At 37.9% G+C, this 20,674-nt stretch overlaps 1 protein-coding gene across 1 annotated transcript in view; it reads right to left on the reverse strand.

The window, feature by feature from the left end:
• The window catches only part of MYO9A (myosin IXA), a 184,929-nt gene that overhangs the window by 103,316 nt on the left and 60,939 nt on the right, over window positions 1–20,674 (reverse strand). Inside the window, exons 3-8 of the mRNA XM_082322190.1 lie at window positions 16,751–16,845; window positions 12,673–12,735; window positions 11,277–11,376; window positions 8,501–8,557; window positions 4,155–4,252; window positions 1,905–2,031 (exon numbers count right to left, since the gene is read on the reverse strand). Of these exons, the coding sequence (XP_082178316.1) occupies window positions 1,905–2,031; window positions 4,155–4,252; window positions 8,501–8,557; window positions 11,277–11,376; window positions 12,673–12,735; window positions 16,751–16,845 (540 nt within the window). The remainder of the gene's footprint in view (window positions 1–1,904; window positions 2,032–4,154; window positions 4,253–8,500; window positions 8,558–11,276; window positions 11,377–12,672; window positions 12,736–16,750; window positions 16,846–20,674) is intronic.

Genomic DNA, 20,674 nt, shown 5'->3' on the forward strand with positions numbered 1-20,674 from the left:
TCCATGGATAAATTACCATATAAATGCAACTTTAAGGACAAGCAACAGCACTTGCCCAAACCCAGCAATGTATTTCACCTGAGATCTGCATCATCCTCATCTAACTAACAAGCATTTTATGCTGTATATGGTCATTTAGCTTGGTAAAGAATGACCAAGATGAACAGAAATCTATCACTTTTCTCAGCTATACCAGATTCTAGTGGTTTTTCAAAATGGTGAAGTTAATTTTTGTTTTTTTTTTTTTTAATGTCTTGTTGACACTATCTGCAAGTGAGCATGGTATCCATGCTTTGTGCTGTACCAGACCATGGCACTAAGCCACCGTTGGATCTATAGGGCTCGACAGATGCATCATTTCACAGGTCCACGTGCAAAAAATAACCCAGTACCTTACAGCATGCAGATGTTGCAGAAGAGTTTGTTTGCAGAAGAAAGTCAGGGCAAACACCCAAAGCCTGGAACTTTTTCAGATCTCTAAGTCACTCTCGTATTCAAAGCTTTTTTAAAAAACGATTACTTCTTAAATGACTTGGTGCTCTCGCTATGGCCATTTTTAACAAGGTAAGATCAACATTCTCCTCCAAACTCATATTTTCCTTCTGTTTATTTCTGCAGTCTCCAAGGCCAAGATGCAAAGAGCATCCAGCTGCTTATACACATATTTTACAGAAGCTTTCCCCTCCCTAAATTCAAAGCATTAATGAAGTGCTATGAAAACCTGTGAGAGCCAATTCCCGAGTTCTTTAGGTAGTGAGATAGCACAACCGTTATTTAAGGGAAGGAATGGGAAGACCATCACTTGTACACAAAATGACGAGTTATCTTCCGATGCTATCATAAAATCAGTAAAAATTAATCTTCCACACCATCCAGTGAGTACAAAGGCATAAAGATGATAGTTGTTTTAACCAACTACAAGTATAACATTTCAGTATCCTTTGGAGTTACAAGTGGTTTAGAGCGTTTCAAGAAAAGTGAGACAGCAAGGAGAGCTTCTGGCCACCTATATCCATGTCAAGAGGTGTTGAGCTCAGCTCTTGAATGCATAAGGCAAGCACAGGACAAACTGGCTCATTGAAATGAAGACTTTTATCATTAAAAAGTAATGCCACAGCTTCATAACTTGCTTGGACTCTAACAGCTCTCCTAAGAACTTAGTGATTTTGCACTGATTTTCAGAATTAGATATGGCCCTGGGCCATCCAGGCTGAGACCTACAAACCCTTCCCAAATGATACTGGCACAGCAGTGACTCACAGAGGACAAAGTGCTTTTGGTAAAGGGTCTTAAACAGCAGATAGCATCAAAAGGTTCACAAAAGAACTAGATAAATGCGTGGATAATAGGTCCATAAATGGATACTAAAAGGATGCGATGCACTCTCCAGCATCTCTAATACAGTCTTTGTGGATGCTGACAGGGTAAAAACAGACAGCAAAATACGGGGAGCAAGCTCAGCATCTCCTGCAGCCACCATATGAACCATAAGAGTGGGCTGATGGTCTTACAGTTGCTCCAATTTCTTATACAAATATTGGAACAGATTTCAGGAGCATCAGGGAAATTTGGTGAGGGGGCTGATGGCTGGCAACTGAAGAAACTACCGTACTGAATGGCAGGTTTGCTTTCCACCTGGAACTGGTTTGCAATCTTTCAAATTTTAATCACAGAAACAGTATTTTCAGTGAATTAAACCTGAAGCTGAAGAGTACGGGAAAAAAACCTACATTAAAAACCTCATTAAAAAAATCTTTATAACTTTTCACTGTTGAACATGAAGAGCCCATATGAACAATAACACAAGAGAACTTACTCTTCAGCGAAACTGGAAATAAATTCTATTATAAAACAGAGGTGGCTCATCAGGTGTGAACATTACAGGATGGAAAGTGAAGGCTTACCTCCAGCAGGTCCGACACAATAGGTAGTATTTCAGGGTTACAAATATCGATGGAGTCATCCCGGTAAGTCTTCTTTTTGTAACGGATGTTACCCAGGTGTAGTATCGCCGACAAGAGAGAGAAAATTCTAAAGAAAATAAAGAGAACTCATTTTCACTCGGTTGTTTTTGCTTAAAGCTAATGTAAAAGCAAACCTCATCCCCAAACATCCAAGTACCACCTTCGTATTTGATTCATTCCTCTAATTTTCAATCTGAAACAGTTTATGTCCCAAATCTCTAAATGTTTCCTCAAAAAATATGCTCAAATTAAGCATCCAATTCGCCTCATGTAAAATATATTTTCACTTAGTCAAGTACTAAACTTGCATTGGTACGGCTTTCTTGAAAATTATTTAACACATCAAACCCACAGTTACAAAATGGCACCCCATATTATAAGAAAAAGACATTCTTGAGTAATCTAGATATCCAGATTAAATATGTCATGCAATTGCCTAAATTAAGGGGGAGACTGGACTCAGCCATGCAAGTGACCCTTCTCAGTCCCCTGGCACATGTATTTATCACCTTCTCAGATCTAGTCCCAGGTAGGAAACCTATACAAAAAAGCATAAAAGCTTCTGTAATATCTAAGCACACTAAGGCAGAGAAAAGATGTTACACTTCAAGTAAATTTATCCAGCCAATTTTTTTTAATTTGATCATTTTTAAGTGATATCCTCACTCCTCCTAAAAAAATAACAAACCACAAACCACCTCTAAAAAAGTAGCTCTGAGACTATCGAGTCATGGCTGACTTCAGCAATAAACTCTGTTTGTCCCTATTTCTACACTCTCCGAGGAGCTAAAAATGAATACAATCAAATTTGATTCCTAGTCATGCCACCAACTTGCCTGCACAACAGACCTTCACCTCTCCAAGCCAGTCCTTCCTTATCTCTAAAACAGAGATACCGATTCCTTATCGTGAATTACAGGGATGCAATTATCAACATTTCTCTTCTGTAACTGTTTCCACAAAGGTGAAACCCCATGTTTTGCTATAAACAATCACTTATAAAAGTATAGTAATACTTAAAATGTCCTTCCTTTTTATACTCAGCTGAAGGGGGTTACTCTTTCGTGTTACAGTTGTACCACGCCAAGGAGAATAAATTTGCTCATATAGAAAAGAATCCTCTATATTTTTTGACAGGCAAAATTCACTAGGAGAAATACAAGAACTTGTGCACCAAGAAAAGTTATTGCACAGTAAATCAAAAGTGTGAATTTACTGTGACATCCAACTCCACTCAGTCCAGACTGATTGCTTTACTCTGTCAATTAAATTCCATTATTCTACAGCAACCTTGCACCCTAAAGAGGCTTTAGAAAAACCTTGTCACTGAAACCTGATTCTTGAAAGATAAAGAACTACGCTGACATAAAACATATTTTCATTAAAAGATGTATACTTGGGTATACCTATGTGTGTGGAACAGATAGAGAAAAAGCAGTCTTAATTTCATAATTCATTTGTTACAAGGTAGGGGTAAAGGATGAGATTGTGAGAAAGAGTCTCAGCTGGGTGAAAATTTCTTGTTGGAGCAGAAAGCAGGACAACATCTCACAGTCAAGGGCTTCTAGCTGCTGGCTCAGATACATCTTAAAAAAGCAAGAAAAATGATGCTTAAAAGAACAGGAGGTAATCCAACCAGTTGCAAAAAAAAAAAAAAAAAGTTATATGTTAGGATCTGAATTCATGATATGCAGAGTAAGGCACGACTGTTCATGAATGGCTGAAAAATACTTCAAGGTTCCAACTTCCTGCCAATGCTCCATTTGCATAAAGAGAATCACTAACTACAGTAATGATGGGCATTTTTGTTGATATCTTTAAATTTTGCTTACTCCTTTATTGTATGAATGGTCAATTGTCATTATTCATGGAATCACAGAATGGTTTGGCTTGGAAGGGACCTTTGAAGATCATCTAGTCCAACACACCTGCTGTGGGCAGGGACATCTTTCACTAGCTCAGGTTGCACAAAGACCCGTCCAACCTGACGTTGAACGCTTCCAATGATGGGGCATCCACAGCTTCTCTGGGCAACCTCCTTCCAGTGTCTCACCAATTATTCCTTCTCACCAGCCTGATATATTATGTAGAGCACAACAGTTATGTTAGCTCAAGTCAGGTGAATTATCTCACTGATTATGGAGGTTATATTAGCCAATATAATCTTTGAATGATGGAAAACAAACTCACTGTCTGCGAGTCTTGGGAAGAAACCCCACCATCTCCATGGCCAGTTGTAACCGCTCAAAGTCATGCTTCAAGTCCTCCCCTTCCACGGAAAAGCAGTCCTGTTGGGTTCAAACAGAAAGATTTAGTACTGAAAGAAATTAAGATCAGAACAGGTCCAGATGGCCAAGTCAACACTTGATAAATACCATTTAGTGGCTTCCATGCCTTTTATCATTGACCAGAACATTTCCAATCTGGCACAGGGAAATAAGATATCCAGGAGGCCCCACTGACATTATGAGGAATGACTGGGGCTAACTACCCCCAACACCCAGCCCAGGGACAGGGGGATTTCACAGCACCATAGCAGATACAGCAAGAAACACATATGCGATACCATAAAAGACCAGGATTAGCTCCAGTGGCAAGGCAGAATTTTTCTTCTTAAATATTAGAAAGAGTACACACAATTAAAAGTTTGATTTTTTAAATTTTAAATTTAAATAATTTTTTTTTAAAATCAAGCTGTTTAGGGGAATCTGCTTCTACAAGGACTTTATGGAAAAACTAACCAGGGTGCAAATTTCAATATAATAATTAGTTATTGTATACATGATCATTTTTCTCTGTACTGCATTTTTATCAAACACGGCGAGATGGTCTTTCAAAGGACACTACATCTCCATCACAAATGCTTTGGTGTGAATAGCCTGGACCTCAGAGGGGACTGTCTTGGTATACCTTTTCCAAAATAGCATTTTTGGCTAATTTTTCCTGGAGATACATTCTTATTTCCTAGGCTTAACCTCTAACACAAGAGGTGAGTCACACCATTCTAACAGTATCACGAGAGTTTCTCAATGTGGGACAATTAGCGTACAAAAAGGATGTGAATTAACAAGATGAAATATGTTACACATTTACAGGCAGCTTATTCCACATTAAGTCCTCATTCATAAGGAGGTCCTATAACTAAACAGGAAGAATTCAGTTTTAAAATAGAATTCATATAATTTAATGTAAAACACCAGTGAATTAAATGCTGCATAGGAAAGGGAAAGTTTTAAATATATTTTTCACTAACTTTATTCTAACCACCAAGAAGTTTTCTAAAAATGCAAACACTGAGAGAATTTGAAATCCACTACATTTTATATTTCTTAGAGGCTAATGTGTCTGAACAGTTTAGTTTTACAAATAATCCCCAACCTGACAGCAGTCATAGATACTTTCAGGGAAATACTACCACATTCTGGATCTAATATTGTTCTGCACCAATATTAGGAACACAGTTAAATTAATGCTCCTTAAATGAGAATATAAACTATTAATGCTAAGTTCCTTTTGCTTTGGCCCACCTTGGGCCCCCCCGTGGATTAGCAATTATTCACTCTCGCTTTGTAGCCTATATTTAATACTTTTTCCCATTGCTGCCTATAAGAATTCCCAACCTCTGTCTGAATCAAAATTAGTTTATTGTGCATCACACAATAAAGTGTTATCTTAACTCTCATAATATTTTACTAACACTTAGAGACTTTCTACAAGTTAATCCAGATATATAATTCTAAAATTGCAGCTGCATTTGCAGTGATAATTAATTAAGCATCTGTATCCACATAGTTTCTTTTGTCATTTGTCTGTAAATCATGTTTACCACATGAGCAAGTATGCACAAATTAATTCTGAAAGTCTGCCCTAAACAGTTATGGGAATACTACAATAAACATAATTGAAGGGTACCAAGTAGTCACAGGATCATGACTGTTACTTGAAGAGACACTCGTACTCCCTTACAGTATGTAGAATAAATCATAAATATAGAATAAATATAGAATAAAGTTATTTTATATTATCAGCTTCATGTCTCAAAGCACCTATCCCCATTTAAAACCTCACAACAGTATCAGTGGTACGTTCTTCATCCCACTCCATAGCACCATTACAGTGATAGCTACTGATTATGGGGAGAAATTCTTATTTAAGATATTTATTTCAACATAGGAGACTCCTCACACCCAATTCTCCTATCCCCTCAACTAAAAGCTAGAGAAGTTCAATTGGAAAAGAAAATCCAAAATTTTTTATCGATGGTCCTCAGGGACAACAACTTAATATTGCACGGACAAAGTGAATTTAGAGATGTTGAACAGACTATTGAAAATTCCCCATTTTAACAGACATATAAGCTCTCTGTACACCTTATCCAAAGGAATGCAACAAAGACATCTACACTATATATCACTAAGATCATCAGGGATCAGCAATGGAATTTACACTATAAAATATCAGGATAAGAAGTTGTCCCTCCTAAACTCAAACCTGAGCCAATGGGCTTGCTTGGCCACTACACATATTCTAAGGAGAACCTGGAGAAGTTTTCACACCCACTAAGGTGGGACCTGGAGTCTGCAGGACAATAACGTACCCACAAATTCTGCAAATAAGTCTTTTTAAAAACTTCTTTAAAATATACCAAGTATTGCTTTTAGTGGCACTCCACATTCCAGGACACAATTTCATTTTGTGGCATCTCTCATCCAAAATTAAGTCACGAGTCAACAGCAAAATACCATAGACAACTCAGAAGTAGCACAATCTATGCCAAAGGCAATTTAATTAACGATTTACATAACAATTGCCAAAATCATTAATCTGCATGGAAAGGCCTTTTGCAAATTATCTACTTAAAAGCAGATGCTCTCTGTAGTATTTCAGCTCTGTCCTGTTTCCTAATGGATGATAAATGGATGATAATTATAAAAAATTAAAAAAAAAAAAAAAAGGGAGTTTCCTTGATGTTAGGGCAGACAGGCATTACAAAGTCCATGCCCACCGACCAAATTAATCATTAATATTCCGCCGGGGCAATTAGTTTCCCAGCAAAAGCGAGTCCCCTGCTTACTCTCATCACATTGAAGCAATCCATGGATTTCCATGGAAGTTTAAAGACGATATAATATACAGGGTATGTTTATAAATTGGAAGTCTGCAGCAGGTTGAGTCCATGGTTATGGGGAGAGGTCCAGGGTATGCTTAAGAGTGAATCATCAGCTGAAGCATAGATGTGATTTACCATGAATATCACAGAAAATGATCCCGAGGAAAATAAAATACCAGCTAAACAGCCAAATTGTAATGGCATGCAGTTTTGCTGTGCAAAATAAGGACACATAACATGGTAACCCCCGAGCTGGCAGGGCATTATTGGCCCCTCTAGGAGAAGGTATTAAATTTGGGGTTTGTTTTAATTTTAATTCCTCCAGTAAATTGTCCTAACCCATTCCTTAAGCAATTAAGGTCTTTGCAACTTAGTAAAGTGTATTAAGGTATATAGAAAAGCATCTGCCCTTCACTCCCTGCTCTTGTAGGACCTCTAAAGATGCTGATGTATTAAGGATGCCAATAGAATATTGAACATTTTTAAACCTTGGGGGGTTAGATTCCCCTTCCCTCCTCCTCTGCTAAGGATTTTGCAGTGAAATCTTGCTCTTAAGATGCTTACAGATTAACTCTTACTCTTCCAGGTGCATCAGCCAGAGTTTGGCAACCATTAAGCACACGGCAAAATTAGCAGGAACAACATGCAGCTGATCTGAAACATGCTTCTCCGTGCAAGACAAAACCAACAGAGACCATCACGGGACACACAGACACCCAAAGCACATCGCCAGCTGAAGCCACCGCTTCTGACTTGGTTGCACAGGAGGAGCTGGGGAAGGGGGAGAAGCTTCACCGCTCCCTTTTTTGGGTCGATCCATTTGGAAAGGATGATCATGTCAGAAGAACTATTTTAAGAGAAGAAATTGTTTTTGCATTCTGAATAATATCAGGATTTTATTTTCTCACAGATGTTCTGGGGGGATGGTTTTGGTTTTCTTTTTTTTTTCCCCCGGAAGCTGGAGAGCAGATACACTGCTACAACCATTATGAACTGATGCATCTCTTAGGGCTTCGAGAGACTGATTTGCTGTTTTATCAGAAAGGAATTTAGATTTTCACATTGCTGCTGTATCACATTTTCCATAAATCATCATGTATTATATCAAGAAGGAACAAAAAACCCCCTTAGTTTGCTAAAACTAGATGATCATATCCAACTGCTGAAGAAGCTTTCCAGATGGAAGGAACCAAAAAAGGGCAAAGGAAAAAACATCTGTATTGTCACGAGCTAATACACAAGCGACACCACGGCAGGGCAGAGGAAGGGAGAGGGTAATTAATAGGTTAAACTTAATTTGACTTCGTTTTCTGCTCTTGGTGCACCTAACAAATTCAAGACCTTTCTGGTCTTGGTGCACCTAACAAATTCAACTGAGCAGCAGCCCTGCACCAGCAACACATAAGACGCGGGTACTTGTACTGACCGGCTCAGAGTCATAGCAATAATCATCCCAGCTCTGTCTGAGGGGTTTCTTTGTCATCTGAAAGCAAGGCAGACCGGGTTAAGTAGTGTTCAGACCAACCATAACTCCCACTACCTGCTCTTTAACCAGGGCAGCAATATCAAATTTCCAAGTAAAACAAATGTTGTTATTCTGCACAGTCATTCCTTATTTTCATTTTTTTTAAGGTAAGATTTATAATGCTTTTACATTTATGGTGCTCCGATTCCTTACAGTGTTTTCAAGACTCATGCAATAAGCGTAATGGATTTTAAGATCTTTTATTTTTCTCCACGGTTGGAGAAACCTTTGGTTTACCTACAGCTGAAGAGCTATTAATGTCAAATCACACTGAAGAGCGGATTTTTGTTTCTACTCTCAACCTCTGCTCTACACACATGTAAGTGTTGGAAAAGTGTGATTCTCTAACCAATTAGAAAGCAACACTTGAAAGCTTTATCTTTTTCTGATCAGACAGGGATGGAGTTGAGAGAAGTCAAAGCACATGTCAGTGACCAGTCCCAAGAGGGACAGACACATGGCACGAGAGCTCTTAATGAATTTAAAATAAGGACCTAATCCTGCAAATCACTAATTTCAAAATGGATACATGTGAATAACCAGCACAGAAAATACTCAGCAAGTTGCAGGGTATGCAATGGCAGGTATACCCGCAATTGGTATGAGATATGGAGAAGACATTCGAACTCAGGGGATAGTTGAAGTAAATTTACTTTAAAAAAAAAATTAAAATCTTTTTTTCCCACCCTGCCCCCTGCATTTACAGCAAAATAACAGCACATTTTGGTGGAATATCTAAGCAGATTATTGCTCATCTGCAATACAAAATGCACGTTTGTTTTGCATAACACAATGTGAGCTGAGGAAGAAAATATCACTTGACTCAAGAACTGAGTCAGGTTGCCCTTTAGGGGCCTCGCTCAATATTTTATAGTTTTTCAATTTTTATATTTAATTTTTCGTTAAAAACTTAGGTTCATTTCTGAGCTTGTTCTTTTTTCTTTTAAAAAGGCAGGGACTTCTCTAGGACATGTTTAAGAAGCTACTGTAAATGTTCAGGGGCTTTTTTATTACTTTCCCCTTTTATGTTTCCAAAGTTTCCTTTCCCTATTCCTCCACTTCCTTTTTTCTCCCTATTTTCCTTTTTCCCCTTTGCCTATGGGGCATGGGAAAGCTGCTACTGCATCATCAGAAAGCCTTAACCTGAAACGATGCCCTGAACACATCTCAAGGAGCCATTTTCCCATAGCTGTCAGTGTTAAATGGTCTCTCTAACACTAACCCTAATTATTAAAAATTTAGAAATTATTATAAGAAAACCCTAAAAATTCAGACTATCACTATTGTCCATACGCTGTGTTCAGGCCAAGTCCAGAGTCTGCTTCCCTGATCCACTGGACGTACCTCAGCATCCTTCTCCAGCCTACTTGCCCACAGCATCCTAACTTAAATTAAAATAAACTTTTCAACCAAAATTATCACATTCCTACTAGTTCTACACACTACATGCCATTGGATTTATAATTTTACTTTAAATATTAATGCCCTTAAACTGCTATTAAAAAAAAGGAGGGCTGTAATTAAAAGCAATGTTTTCGACTAACATAAAGCTACCAGATTGCCCAACAAAACCTGTGAATCTGACAAAACATTTGATCCAAAAGATCTTGGCACTTTCCCACTGCAAAACAGCAGCACAGATGGTTGTGAAGATCACACCACGTTCTCCAACTAACGCCTGAGGCACAAAGACGGCGAGCAAAAAGCCTTCAGATCTTAATATGTTACTCATTTGCGCGAATTTCCTGATCCTGCTAGGAGTGGGTGGGAGTCGTCAATATTACAATAGATTTTGGCTTTGATAGCCTGCTTTAAAAAGATCTTTAAAAAGCCCCAGGTAATTGAGATATATTCCAGAGTTAAATTATATTTCTAGAAAGACTAAAGGCTATTTGGGTTGCACTGCGCGTACAAATTTCTCTCCAGCTTGTGGGTTAAATCACGCTTTATTGCTAATCATGTTTCAGCTCCAAGAAAATTGCAATTAGTTAAAATCAACGTATAACCTAACTACTCTTCCACATATTCCTAATCCTTTTTTTCTTTTTTTTGAGCAAAAGGCAGTAAAGTCCCTATTCACAAGCATCAGTGGACAACTGTATCTTAAATACCTCAAGTAAATCAGATTTTCCGAAGTATGAGTTTAGTTGGTCACTGGTAGTACCATACTCATTTTTAATTCACACATTTTCAATGGTTGCTGTGTTTTTATTTATATTAAACTTATTATATTGTTAAATTCAAAGGATCATGCTAACAGCCAGTCATGAAGCTACAGAATTAGGACTACCTCATGCAAGACGTTATATCCTGAAGACCTACTGGTATCACATTTTTCTCTTTTCTTCTACTCAGCAGACAGATGTTAATGAGTAAATGACATTTACACAGATAACAGGTAAATTATTACTGTTTCTCCCTTCGACAATTAAAAACACAATATATTTAACAGGTATTGTCCCAGGTAGGGGACAAAAATGGAAAACACTGGTTTATTTTTTTTCATGCTATCAGGTGTTCAGATTGCCAATGCAGAATTATTTCCAATAATGGAAGGCTGCCTATAGAGCATTAATACAACTCATTTTTACTGCTCCACACATTTTCTTTAATAGCATTAAATATCAGCAGTAGAAAAGACAAGACCATGTATTGTATTCCTGTATAGTATTCCCACCTGGTTGAGGTAATGATATTCCTCAGGCTGCTTCAGATGAAATGCTGATCTCTCTTCCTCGCTCGCTCCTGCCAGGAGGTAATAAAATACATGGTAGTTCCTGGTGACAAATAAAAAAAAAAAAAATAAAAAAGATGTTAGACTTCAAAATAAACAGCAGCATTAAGCAGAGAAGCACATGTAAACCTCATAATCTGATCTTCCAACTTCCAAACTCAGACCTGAACACTGTTTAGAAATGGCCCATACTCACTTTGCACTGATGCAAAAGATTAAATTAAGTAACAGAGAATGAGATCCCTCTTTTCCATCCAAGGACGTCCACTGCTCTAGAATATACTTAAACAATTCCTAGCCGACATTGTCATGTTTTCCTCCAGAAACATGTGCAATGCCTACATATTTACTAGAATCAAAACAACGTATTTCCTTGCAATGCAGAATGTATTATTATTTTTAATACTTTATTACCATTAAAAAGGTAATGATTTTGCAGTTGCAGTTCTGTAAGACAGAACAGAAAAATCTTCAATTTTTACAGCTACTCAAATATTCAAAATACTTGAATATTACTAATAACTAAAAACATCCCAAGTGACACTCATCTGTTTTGCTTCAAGACAACTCTAACATGGATTAACACTAAGAGCGTAGCAGTATTTCTAAAATTAAAACTTTGCTTTTATGTTGGATGTTGTCCAAGAGGAACCAAGTTTAATCATCTTGCAACACCCAAGAGTACATTTGTCAAGGCTGTATATGGTATTTTACTTTGGGATCAGTCCATAAACATTCGAGAAAACTTCTCGCACAACATCTGTCTCAAAAGGGAAACACAGACAGAAGTGCCAAGAGTTGAAAGACAACTAGAAGCAGCAAATTTATTTAAAATCAGAGTAATCACTACTGAGAGAGGAGTATGTAACAATTAATATGTTGCAATTAGGAAAGAACAATTTGCTTAAATTTGTTGTCTATATCATTTTAGCTTTTTCTAGAGGCCCTTCCGATGGTTTCAATGTGTTAAGAACTGTAAAGCAGAACTAAAATACCATATTTCCTCCCACCACCACCAAATTAGATATTAAATAGCTTACAATTTGCACAAGAAAACAAATGGTACATAATAATCCATATGACATGAATCATAAAGACAACAGAGAATACAAGTCAAGGACTATCAATAAAATAATGGAGTTTATTTTCCCTGGGTAGTACATTCCTCCCTAAACAGCAAAATATAAAATGCATCATTTATCTTTGAAGCACAGGGTTAGGAGCATGAAAACCCCGATCCTCCCGTGCCAGCTCAAACAGGGTTTTAAGCTATCTGTGCCACGCTATTGGCACATATAGAAGTCAAAACCAACACTGTAAGCAAAATATAGGCATGTACCGTTCATTGTGCTCCTGATAGACTAGTCGTGATTTCTCCAGGAGGTACTTTTCAACATAAGCTCTGGAAGGGAAAAATAAAAGCGTTATTCATTGGCCCAATATTCAACTTAAATGAACACAGCTTTACCAGGACTTTTCAGTCTTAGTACGTGCAAAAAAAAGTTTCAGCCTTGTTTCACTTAGTTACATAAATTTCTTCCTAGGCAGAACAAGCCCAATGTTATGTTTGGCTTTTGAGGTTTTTTGGTTTGATACAAAGCCAACACTAACTAGGATATGAAAAACATGATCTCAGATGCGTTAGCCTATGGGTAGAGAGCACAGGGGGAAATTTTGACAGCAACGAAGAATCTTGGATACCTATTTAATCCAAAGCCAGCAAAATAAAATTGCTTGCAGACCAGGATTTGTGCAGAAATCCTACTTCAACAAGAAATACACCTGGGTGCAAAAGTTTGCAAGATCAGATTTAGCTGCAGAATCAGTCCCCAAATCACAATCCCCTCTTCCAGAAGAGCCTCTTCTCAACAGAAACTCGGGTTGTTAACTTGTGGCTATGGTAAAAAAAGAAACAATTGCAAAAGCTCCTTATTGGAGTTTACATTTTATCCTAAGAGCCTCCATAATAAACATGTTTAATTTACATATTAAGTACTTTTTTCAAGCTTGTATAGCTAAAACAAGCTTCAACAGGTTTTTTTCTTCCAAACAGTACTAACCAGTAATGATAGGAATTTAGAAACCAGAGTTATAATTGGCAGTTTTGATGATGTAGCTGTGCTTTTCTAGCTACAGACACCCAGTGACATGGCACCAACATTAGCAGCCATGTATGAATCGGGAAACCCAATGAATCTTGGGCATGGTAGGACAAGGAGGGGCCTCCACGCTCGCTTCTCCACCATAGTCTCCAGGTGGGGAAGACAGACCTATTTATTACTTGCATCTCAGTAATTCTCCCCTCCTTTCACCAAAAAATAAAATAAAATAAATCATTTGGACATGCTGCAGAGGTTTTGTGACAACTCTTACGGCAGCTCATAGGAGCGGCTACTGGAAATGGCATATCCAACCCCCAATGGGATGATCTTGCTGGATAGGAGGAGTAAAGAAGGACAGACAGCAAAGCAGTATTATTCCTCTGTATGATGCGCACCAAAAATATTTATTCTTGTTTATTCCCTGCGAGGAAGCTGAGAATAGTCTATGGATATTCCTCACCAACAGTTTTTTTTTTTGTATCGCCTTTCTAACCTGAAACCAATTTTTCCTTTCCAAGCCATGCCATAAATTCACTGCAGCCTCAGTGAACAGATGAGTGAAAAAGGTATCAGTGTCCCAGATCCCACTCACACCCCTGGGTAGCAGCTCAGCACACTGCTGTATGACAACCTGGATCATGTCCACCGTCCTTGACATTTCATACCTTCCCCTGTGATTTCTGCTCTTATTATAGACTCCTCCCCCCACCATCCCCACCCCCCCCACCCCACCCCCAAATCACTCTCATGCAATAATTTAGGTTGGAAAGGTCTTCTAGAGGTCATCTGGTCCAAACCACTATTTAAATCAGGGCAAATTTTTTAAACTTTATTTTTATTTTTTAAACTTTATTTTTGTAGATGCAGCTAAAATGCTGTTTTGGTAAAATACTCCTTGCTTAGTGCAAAGGCCATAATGAATACATGTCCCAAGAAGAACATATGTCCCCTCTTGTAATAGGACAGTGCAAAGGAAAACCAATTTAAGTATAAAAAAGTAGATGTCTCCAAATGTTTTCTTTTTCTTTACTGTTGTCAATTATGTCAAATCTACCTTTAACAGTAAAGAAAAAGAGTTCTAAGAGTATAATTTTGTGTAAAATACTCATTTAAGCATGCTACAGAGTCTGTACTTAGCATCCTAGGTAACATCATCTGAAAGCTGACACTGAATTTCATATACAAATACCAAATATGCAAAACACCCAAGCACAGCATGTTTGAAAGCACCAACTCGTGGTATCTGAGATACAGCCTCATGCCATTGCACAGATTTACCATTGTACCAGTGCACTCTTGCTTTTAATTAAAATGTCTCCTATCTGGCTCTTCTGCAATTTTATGGAGCATGTCAGATGTTGAGGCTTTTGATCATGTTATGAGGACCGAACAGGTTGCAAAGACCTTCCTCCAGAACTCGCTTATTATCGAACAGGACGTAATAAATTCATAAAGCCTTATGGGAACGCACTTAATTGTAGCCATTGCTCATGCTCCATCAATCTTAAAGACATCTTCAAAGACTTCATTTCATGGGGCGGGGTTGGCTGCTACTAAATCTCTTGGCTATTACATCTCTCAAGTTTAAATTCGCTTCAAGTTTTGGGTCATTATATTCATAGGGTTTGTAAGCGAATATCCAACTGCTATTTTCAGCCTCCAAACAGAACAAATTTCTGATTTGGGGCTGCAAATTACAGTTAGATTAACAAAGCAAATAATATGCAGAATACCGGATGATAATTGACTCGGGTTGTGCTTAAAATCTATGCTAAGTTTTAAAAAAGATAAAAATACCTGTGATCTGTAAGACTATGGAAAAAAAATTGTGGTCTTGTATCCCAGGAACAGCTCACAGGTTTTTTTAAATGTCTTTTTATTTTCATTGGGGCAGCACTGCAAGCTTATAGGAAAGCACAGTCATGTCACACTGTGCAACCAAAGACCAAGAAAGTGCATTTTTATTAAAGAAGAGACAAAATTCCTGTTATTTTATAAATTAGAGCATACAAATACAATGTTACTTGCACCTATCTGCCAAGTATAAATAGAGGCCACTTCCACAGACCTGATACAGCATGCCAAGATAATACATTGGTAAGACATTTGTTGGGTTCTTGTTACTCTGTATTTCAGTAGGTATTAAAAAATGAGACTTATCCTTTTCAGAGGACTGTTCACCAGAATTAAAGGAAAAAAAAAAAAAAGAAAAAGAACATCAGATTTGATGTAGAATGAAAAAACAGCAGGAAGGTACACAGAGTACCCAAGCTCATTTGAAAAATTAATGGAAGCTATTTATGTGATACTGTTCTGCTGGAAAATAAAAAAGAAAAAAAATTAAAAGCAATTCTCTAAATTAACAACAAAGTCCCAGCAAGAGATCTCTTAGCTAGCTGCAGAAACTATACAACCCCTGGAATGCCACTTCTACTCTTCCAACTGAGTTAATTAAGCTGAACAAAAAGCGGAGTTAAGGAAGCCCTGCTCATTTAGAGCTAGCTTGAGTCATTTTGTGATGACCTGATGCTGTGTAAATTGTCTAAAGCCAAAGAGAAAGCCAGGCTTAGGTAAGCCCACTCAGAAGGTTTCTTCCATAGGCTTCCAACCATGCAGCACTTCTGGGAGAAGGAAGGTCTGAGTCACAGCTGTATGCTCCATGAGCTTTGGGGAGCAGAAGAGATGCTGAAATAAACTCTGGAGAACCACTATGGAGACAAGCGTCTCCTTGCAATGGCCTGGGGGAAAAAGAGGCCCTAACCGGTAAAGGGCTGGGTTAAAGAGAGACTTCAGGGTAGAGACAGAAGCATTTGGGGAATCAGACAGCGATCAAGAAGAGTCTGGCTCCATCACCTCTGTAACACCGATCAGGCAGCTGGAGATTAAATCCCCCCTTGGCTTTCTCTTCCTGAGGCTGAGCAAAGCCAGCTCGCTCAGCCTCTACTTCCTATCATATGCTCCAGCTCCCTAACCCATCCTAGCTAAAACATTCCCCTTTCTTTCCTTAACTGCTATCTTAAGAGGAAAAGTTCCATTTCAGCTTAATTATAAAGTTGACATAATGATTAAGGAGAGCTCAACTGGCTTGAAGCCAGCTCAGGTGTATTCACACTTCAATGTGCACCTCAGATATGCCAACATTGTCATACCAATGGATTTAAATATGCTAAAATAGTGTCGTCCCCCCCTCCATTTTGGGAAACATAGTGGCCAAAAAAATTAACCTTCTTTTTCATGTAACCCCTACAACAGTCTATTTAGGTTCCTTGTGCAGGTAAGACTACGTACAGCATCTTCGACCTGATTCCCACTTACCCTCGCACAGTGCCCGTCTCCTGATAATTCACTTGAATAAATTTGCCAAAGCGACTCGAGTTGTTGTTATGTGCCGTTTTTGCATTTCCAAAAGCCTGTGAAAAGAGAGATGCCATTGTTACGTTCAAAAAGCCACCACTTTGCCTTATTTATATGCACATCACTAACAACTTGGCTTTGGGGATTTTGTTATCATTGTATAATTAATAAAAAGGATATGGTGAAAGTTAGTTGCATGGTCTACAAAATAATAACGACGAGCTTCTGGGGATCATATTCATTTTCAATTTGGTATTCATGAAGGGCAGATAAACACTGTTTAAAAATAAAGTGTTAGTTGTACAAGAGAGATTTCATATTTGAAGTTGTTATAGTCTATATTAAGGCTGTGCTTTATTCATTTAAATAACTATAAAAGTACACTGCTCCAACAAGACTCTAAATTTGAATGAGCTAGAGGAAGCTGCTTTTTAATTATATATGGAATTAAGGGAAAAAATGCTTTGAAGGCTACTCAGATGTTAGACAATGTCATATATAGCACCGGCATAACCCAGAGTATTTTCAGCATTTCAGACACTGTCTGACATGTTTTGATTTGCTGCTGTTGTTTTTCTAAAATCAAAAGCTTTTATTAAAATCCTAGTTTACCAAGGCACCTAATACAGAGAGTCATTTATTGCCATTTAAAAGAAATCTCTGAACAGAAGAGCTATTGGAAACCTGTAAGAACTGCAGCTCAGCTTCACTGAAAACTGGTATTTTCAATTGTGCCTAAATCACTTTAATAACAACCTGGCCCATGGTAATAGAATCTGTCAAGCTTTCAGGTCCAATTAATGTTTCATTTATTAAACCAGTTTTGATAATCATTCACCTTTTCTTCTAAGCCAAACTTATTTAAGGTAATTATACGCAAGATAATTTCTAAGTGTTGTTTGTGTATGGACATTGAATTACAAATATGTTTTGTGCTGAGGCTTAATACCAGAGCTCAGCTCTGAGCTCCCAATAGATTTATTCCCTACTCAGCTATTTATTAGGAAAGATTAAAAGGGCTTTACATCTATAATCTGAAGCTTCTCAAATGACCTTTTCAGATTTAACTTTGCAACTAAAAGCACAAAAAAAGGCCAAATTAAATGAAACCTTAGCAAAAAGGTATTTGACACCTTCAGAAACTGCGTGATGCTTGCTCTCACATCTACTTTTATCTTCCCAGGCAGATTTATTTAGCAATCTGCTTAGATCTAATGATTAAAGAACCAAAGGAGGTTTGCTAACAGAATAATGATGTGATTTCCGCCCCCCCCCCCCCCCCCCCCATTTGAATACAGGGATTTGTTTAAACTCAAGCTGTTGTATATGAATTCGTTTTAGTTGACTAAAACAAGTTCTGGGATAGTCGAAACCTGCTGAGCGAGCAGATTACACTTGAGAGATAATTTCAGACACACAGCTAAAGAACACTCCCCTACAGAGGCTTCCCATCTTTTCAGGCTGCTCACACTTGTTTTCTGCTTATTCCCCCCAAAAATCCTCCCCGCACCCAGCATCCCTCCTCTACCCCACGCTCAGGAGGGCATTGAAGGTGTCCACACCTCCAGCTGACCACTGAAGCCCCCAAAACTCTCCTGGTGATGAAAATCCAGGCACCCTCTCCCTCAAAATAGGCATTTTGGCGTTAAAAGATGGGATGCTAGTTAACATTTCCAAAGGATTTACCTGCCCTCCTCCAGGTGTTTCAGTGAGCAGAGACACAGCAAGAAGCTCATAAGCAGAACACGCTGATATTCAACACAAGGTAGTGCATCGCCATATATTTATATACTTGTTTTAAATAATATTAATTACGTTATGAGCATTTCTCTGCAATAGGATTGACTGCAATCTAAGACATCTCATGAAGGCAATAAGATAAATTTTCTGTACTCCTAATTAATCATCTTCATTTGAGAACAAAATCTCAAACAGACTAAAAGGATGACAGCCCTATTTTAATCACCTTTTCATATAATTTAATAAAGAATTTAAGCAAAAAACAATATTAAAAGGATTTTCTGATTTGGTTCCCTGTGCTTATACCTTAAGTAATAGCTCATGGAGGGAAATAAGGTCTATTTATTCAGATTTCTTTGGGAAGAGCCTTACCCAGGAATAAATCTTTTCTATTCTGTAACAAGGAACATTTAGAGTCAGGAGAAAACGTTTCAAATACAGGAGCGAGGAACTGCGAGAGTCCTCTTTTTTATGAGCTTTTTTTCTGGATTAATATGCCAGACCTCATTATATATTATAACCCAAACGCCTACAGAAATCATAACCCATAATATCCCTCTTTCATGCATTTTTCTTTATTGCTGATGTAAATGAGAAAGCTCTTTGGATCACGTCTTGTTATAACTTACAGCTGACTCTATGGCAAAGGCACGCTGGTGAAGGGCCAACAAGTAGCTAAAGAAACGCCTGATGTTTAACATGAGACAACTTAATACATTTTTGTTTGGTTTACTCACCATGCTTCTTTAACAGAACTACTGGGTTATAAAAAAAAAGTGCTGTTAATTCAATTTATGCATGCCTAATCTATATATACTTGAACAGGACATCATGTCCTTCTGCAGCCAGGGCATAATATAATAGTTCAGCCTCAGAAAACACAAAATGAGTTATAACTACTTCCCTAAAACAAATTATCATCTGTTCGGATTATTTTCCTTTACTAACTCATTGATTCGAAGCTACTGAGCAGCTCAACGGACAAAACTCTCTAACAGCATTCCTAAAATTCTCGGGGAGACCAAAGCTTTTACTGGCCAGGGCTCAACATTTCGAAGGAAACAAAATTCAATACGTCCCTCTGTAGGAGCCGAGCATCCCTCTGGACCCGGCGCTGGTGATTCAACAGTTTAGAGAAGGCAGAGAAATGAGCAGCTCCATTCCTCCTGCCTCCTACAACCCTCCTGCACAAAGAGATGCTTATCATGGATGGCACGGGAAAAAAAAAAAAAATTAACAGTTTCGTAGCTAAATATTTCATGTTCCTCTTTGCCTGACCCTGAAGGCCCGTCGTGTCTTAATTTTGGACTGAAAATTAATGCAACCTGGATTAATTACAGATTACAGCTGGAATAAGGATTATTTTAATGTCTTTTCTGAAATAAGGTTATTTTCCAAACATCTAGGAATACACTGCAGTGACTTGTTCTCACATGGCAATGACAATAAGATGCTGCTCTATAGATAATCCTAATTGAATGTCATTCCCATATAAAATAACAGCTGCATTCCCCTATAGACTAAGAGTTTCTGCAGTGAAAGCACTAGTGGAAATATGTGTCTTTGCTGGTGTATTTAAGGTCCCCAGCCCTGCCCTTCTCAAATGAGCCTCTAGCACCCACCCTTAGAGGGAAAAATAAATACATAATTTTATCTTTGCTGTATAGAAAGAGAAATGTATTAATAGACAAGAGTTTTTAAATGGTTTCCCATCTACTTGAAATGTAAATTTAAGTTTTTAGAAAGCTGTACCACAAATATATCAGAAGAAAAGCAAGCCAACTTCTTAGATCTCAATACGGGCTATGCCATCATGGAATGGTTAGGTTAATAGTTATATTCCATTGTGGGGCACTGAAGGGACTGGGAGTAAGATTTAGTCGTGCTCATTTATGGTAGGGACAAGAAATAGGTTAATATCAGACAAGAGACTGCTGGAAGACTTGTATTCCCTGGTTTACTGTGAATTTTGGAATTCATGAATCAAATGTATTCATAAAGTATGAATGACTTGTAACTGTATAAGCAAGGTGGAAACTCAAAGCGTCAGCCAGCAATATAGCAGCCAGGGAAATAAAATGCTCATCTGAACTTATGCAACTAAAGAGAATATTTGTGAATTAAAATCTTTGCATATACAGGTGC

Source organism: Platalea leucorodia, assembly GCF_965183815.1.
Source record: "Platalea leucorodia genome assembly, chromosome: 9".
Taxonomy (NCBI): Eukaryota; Metazoa; Chordata; class Aves; order Pelecaniformes; family Threskiornithidae; genus Platalea; species Platalea leucorodia.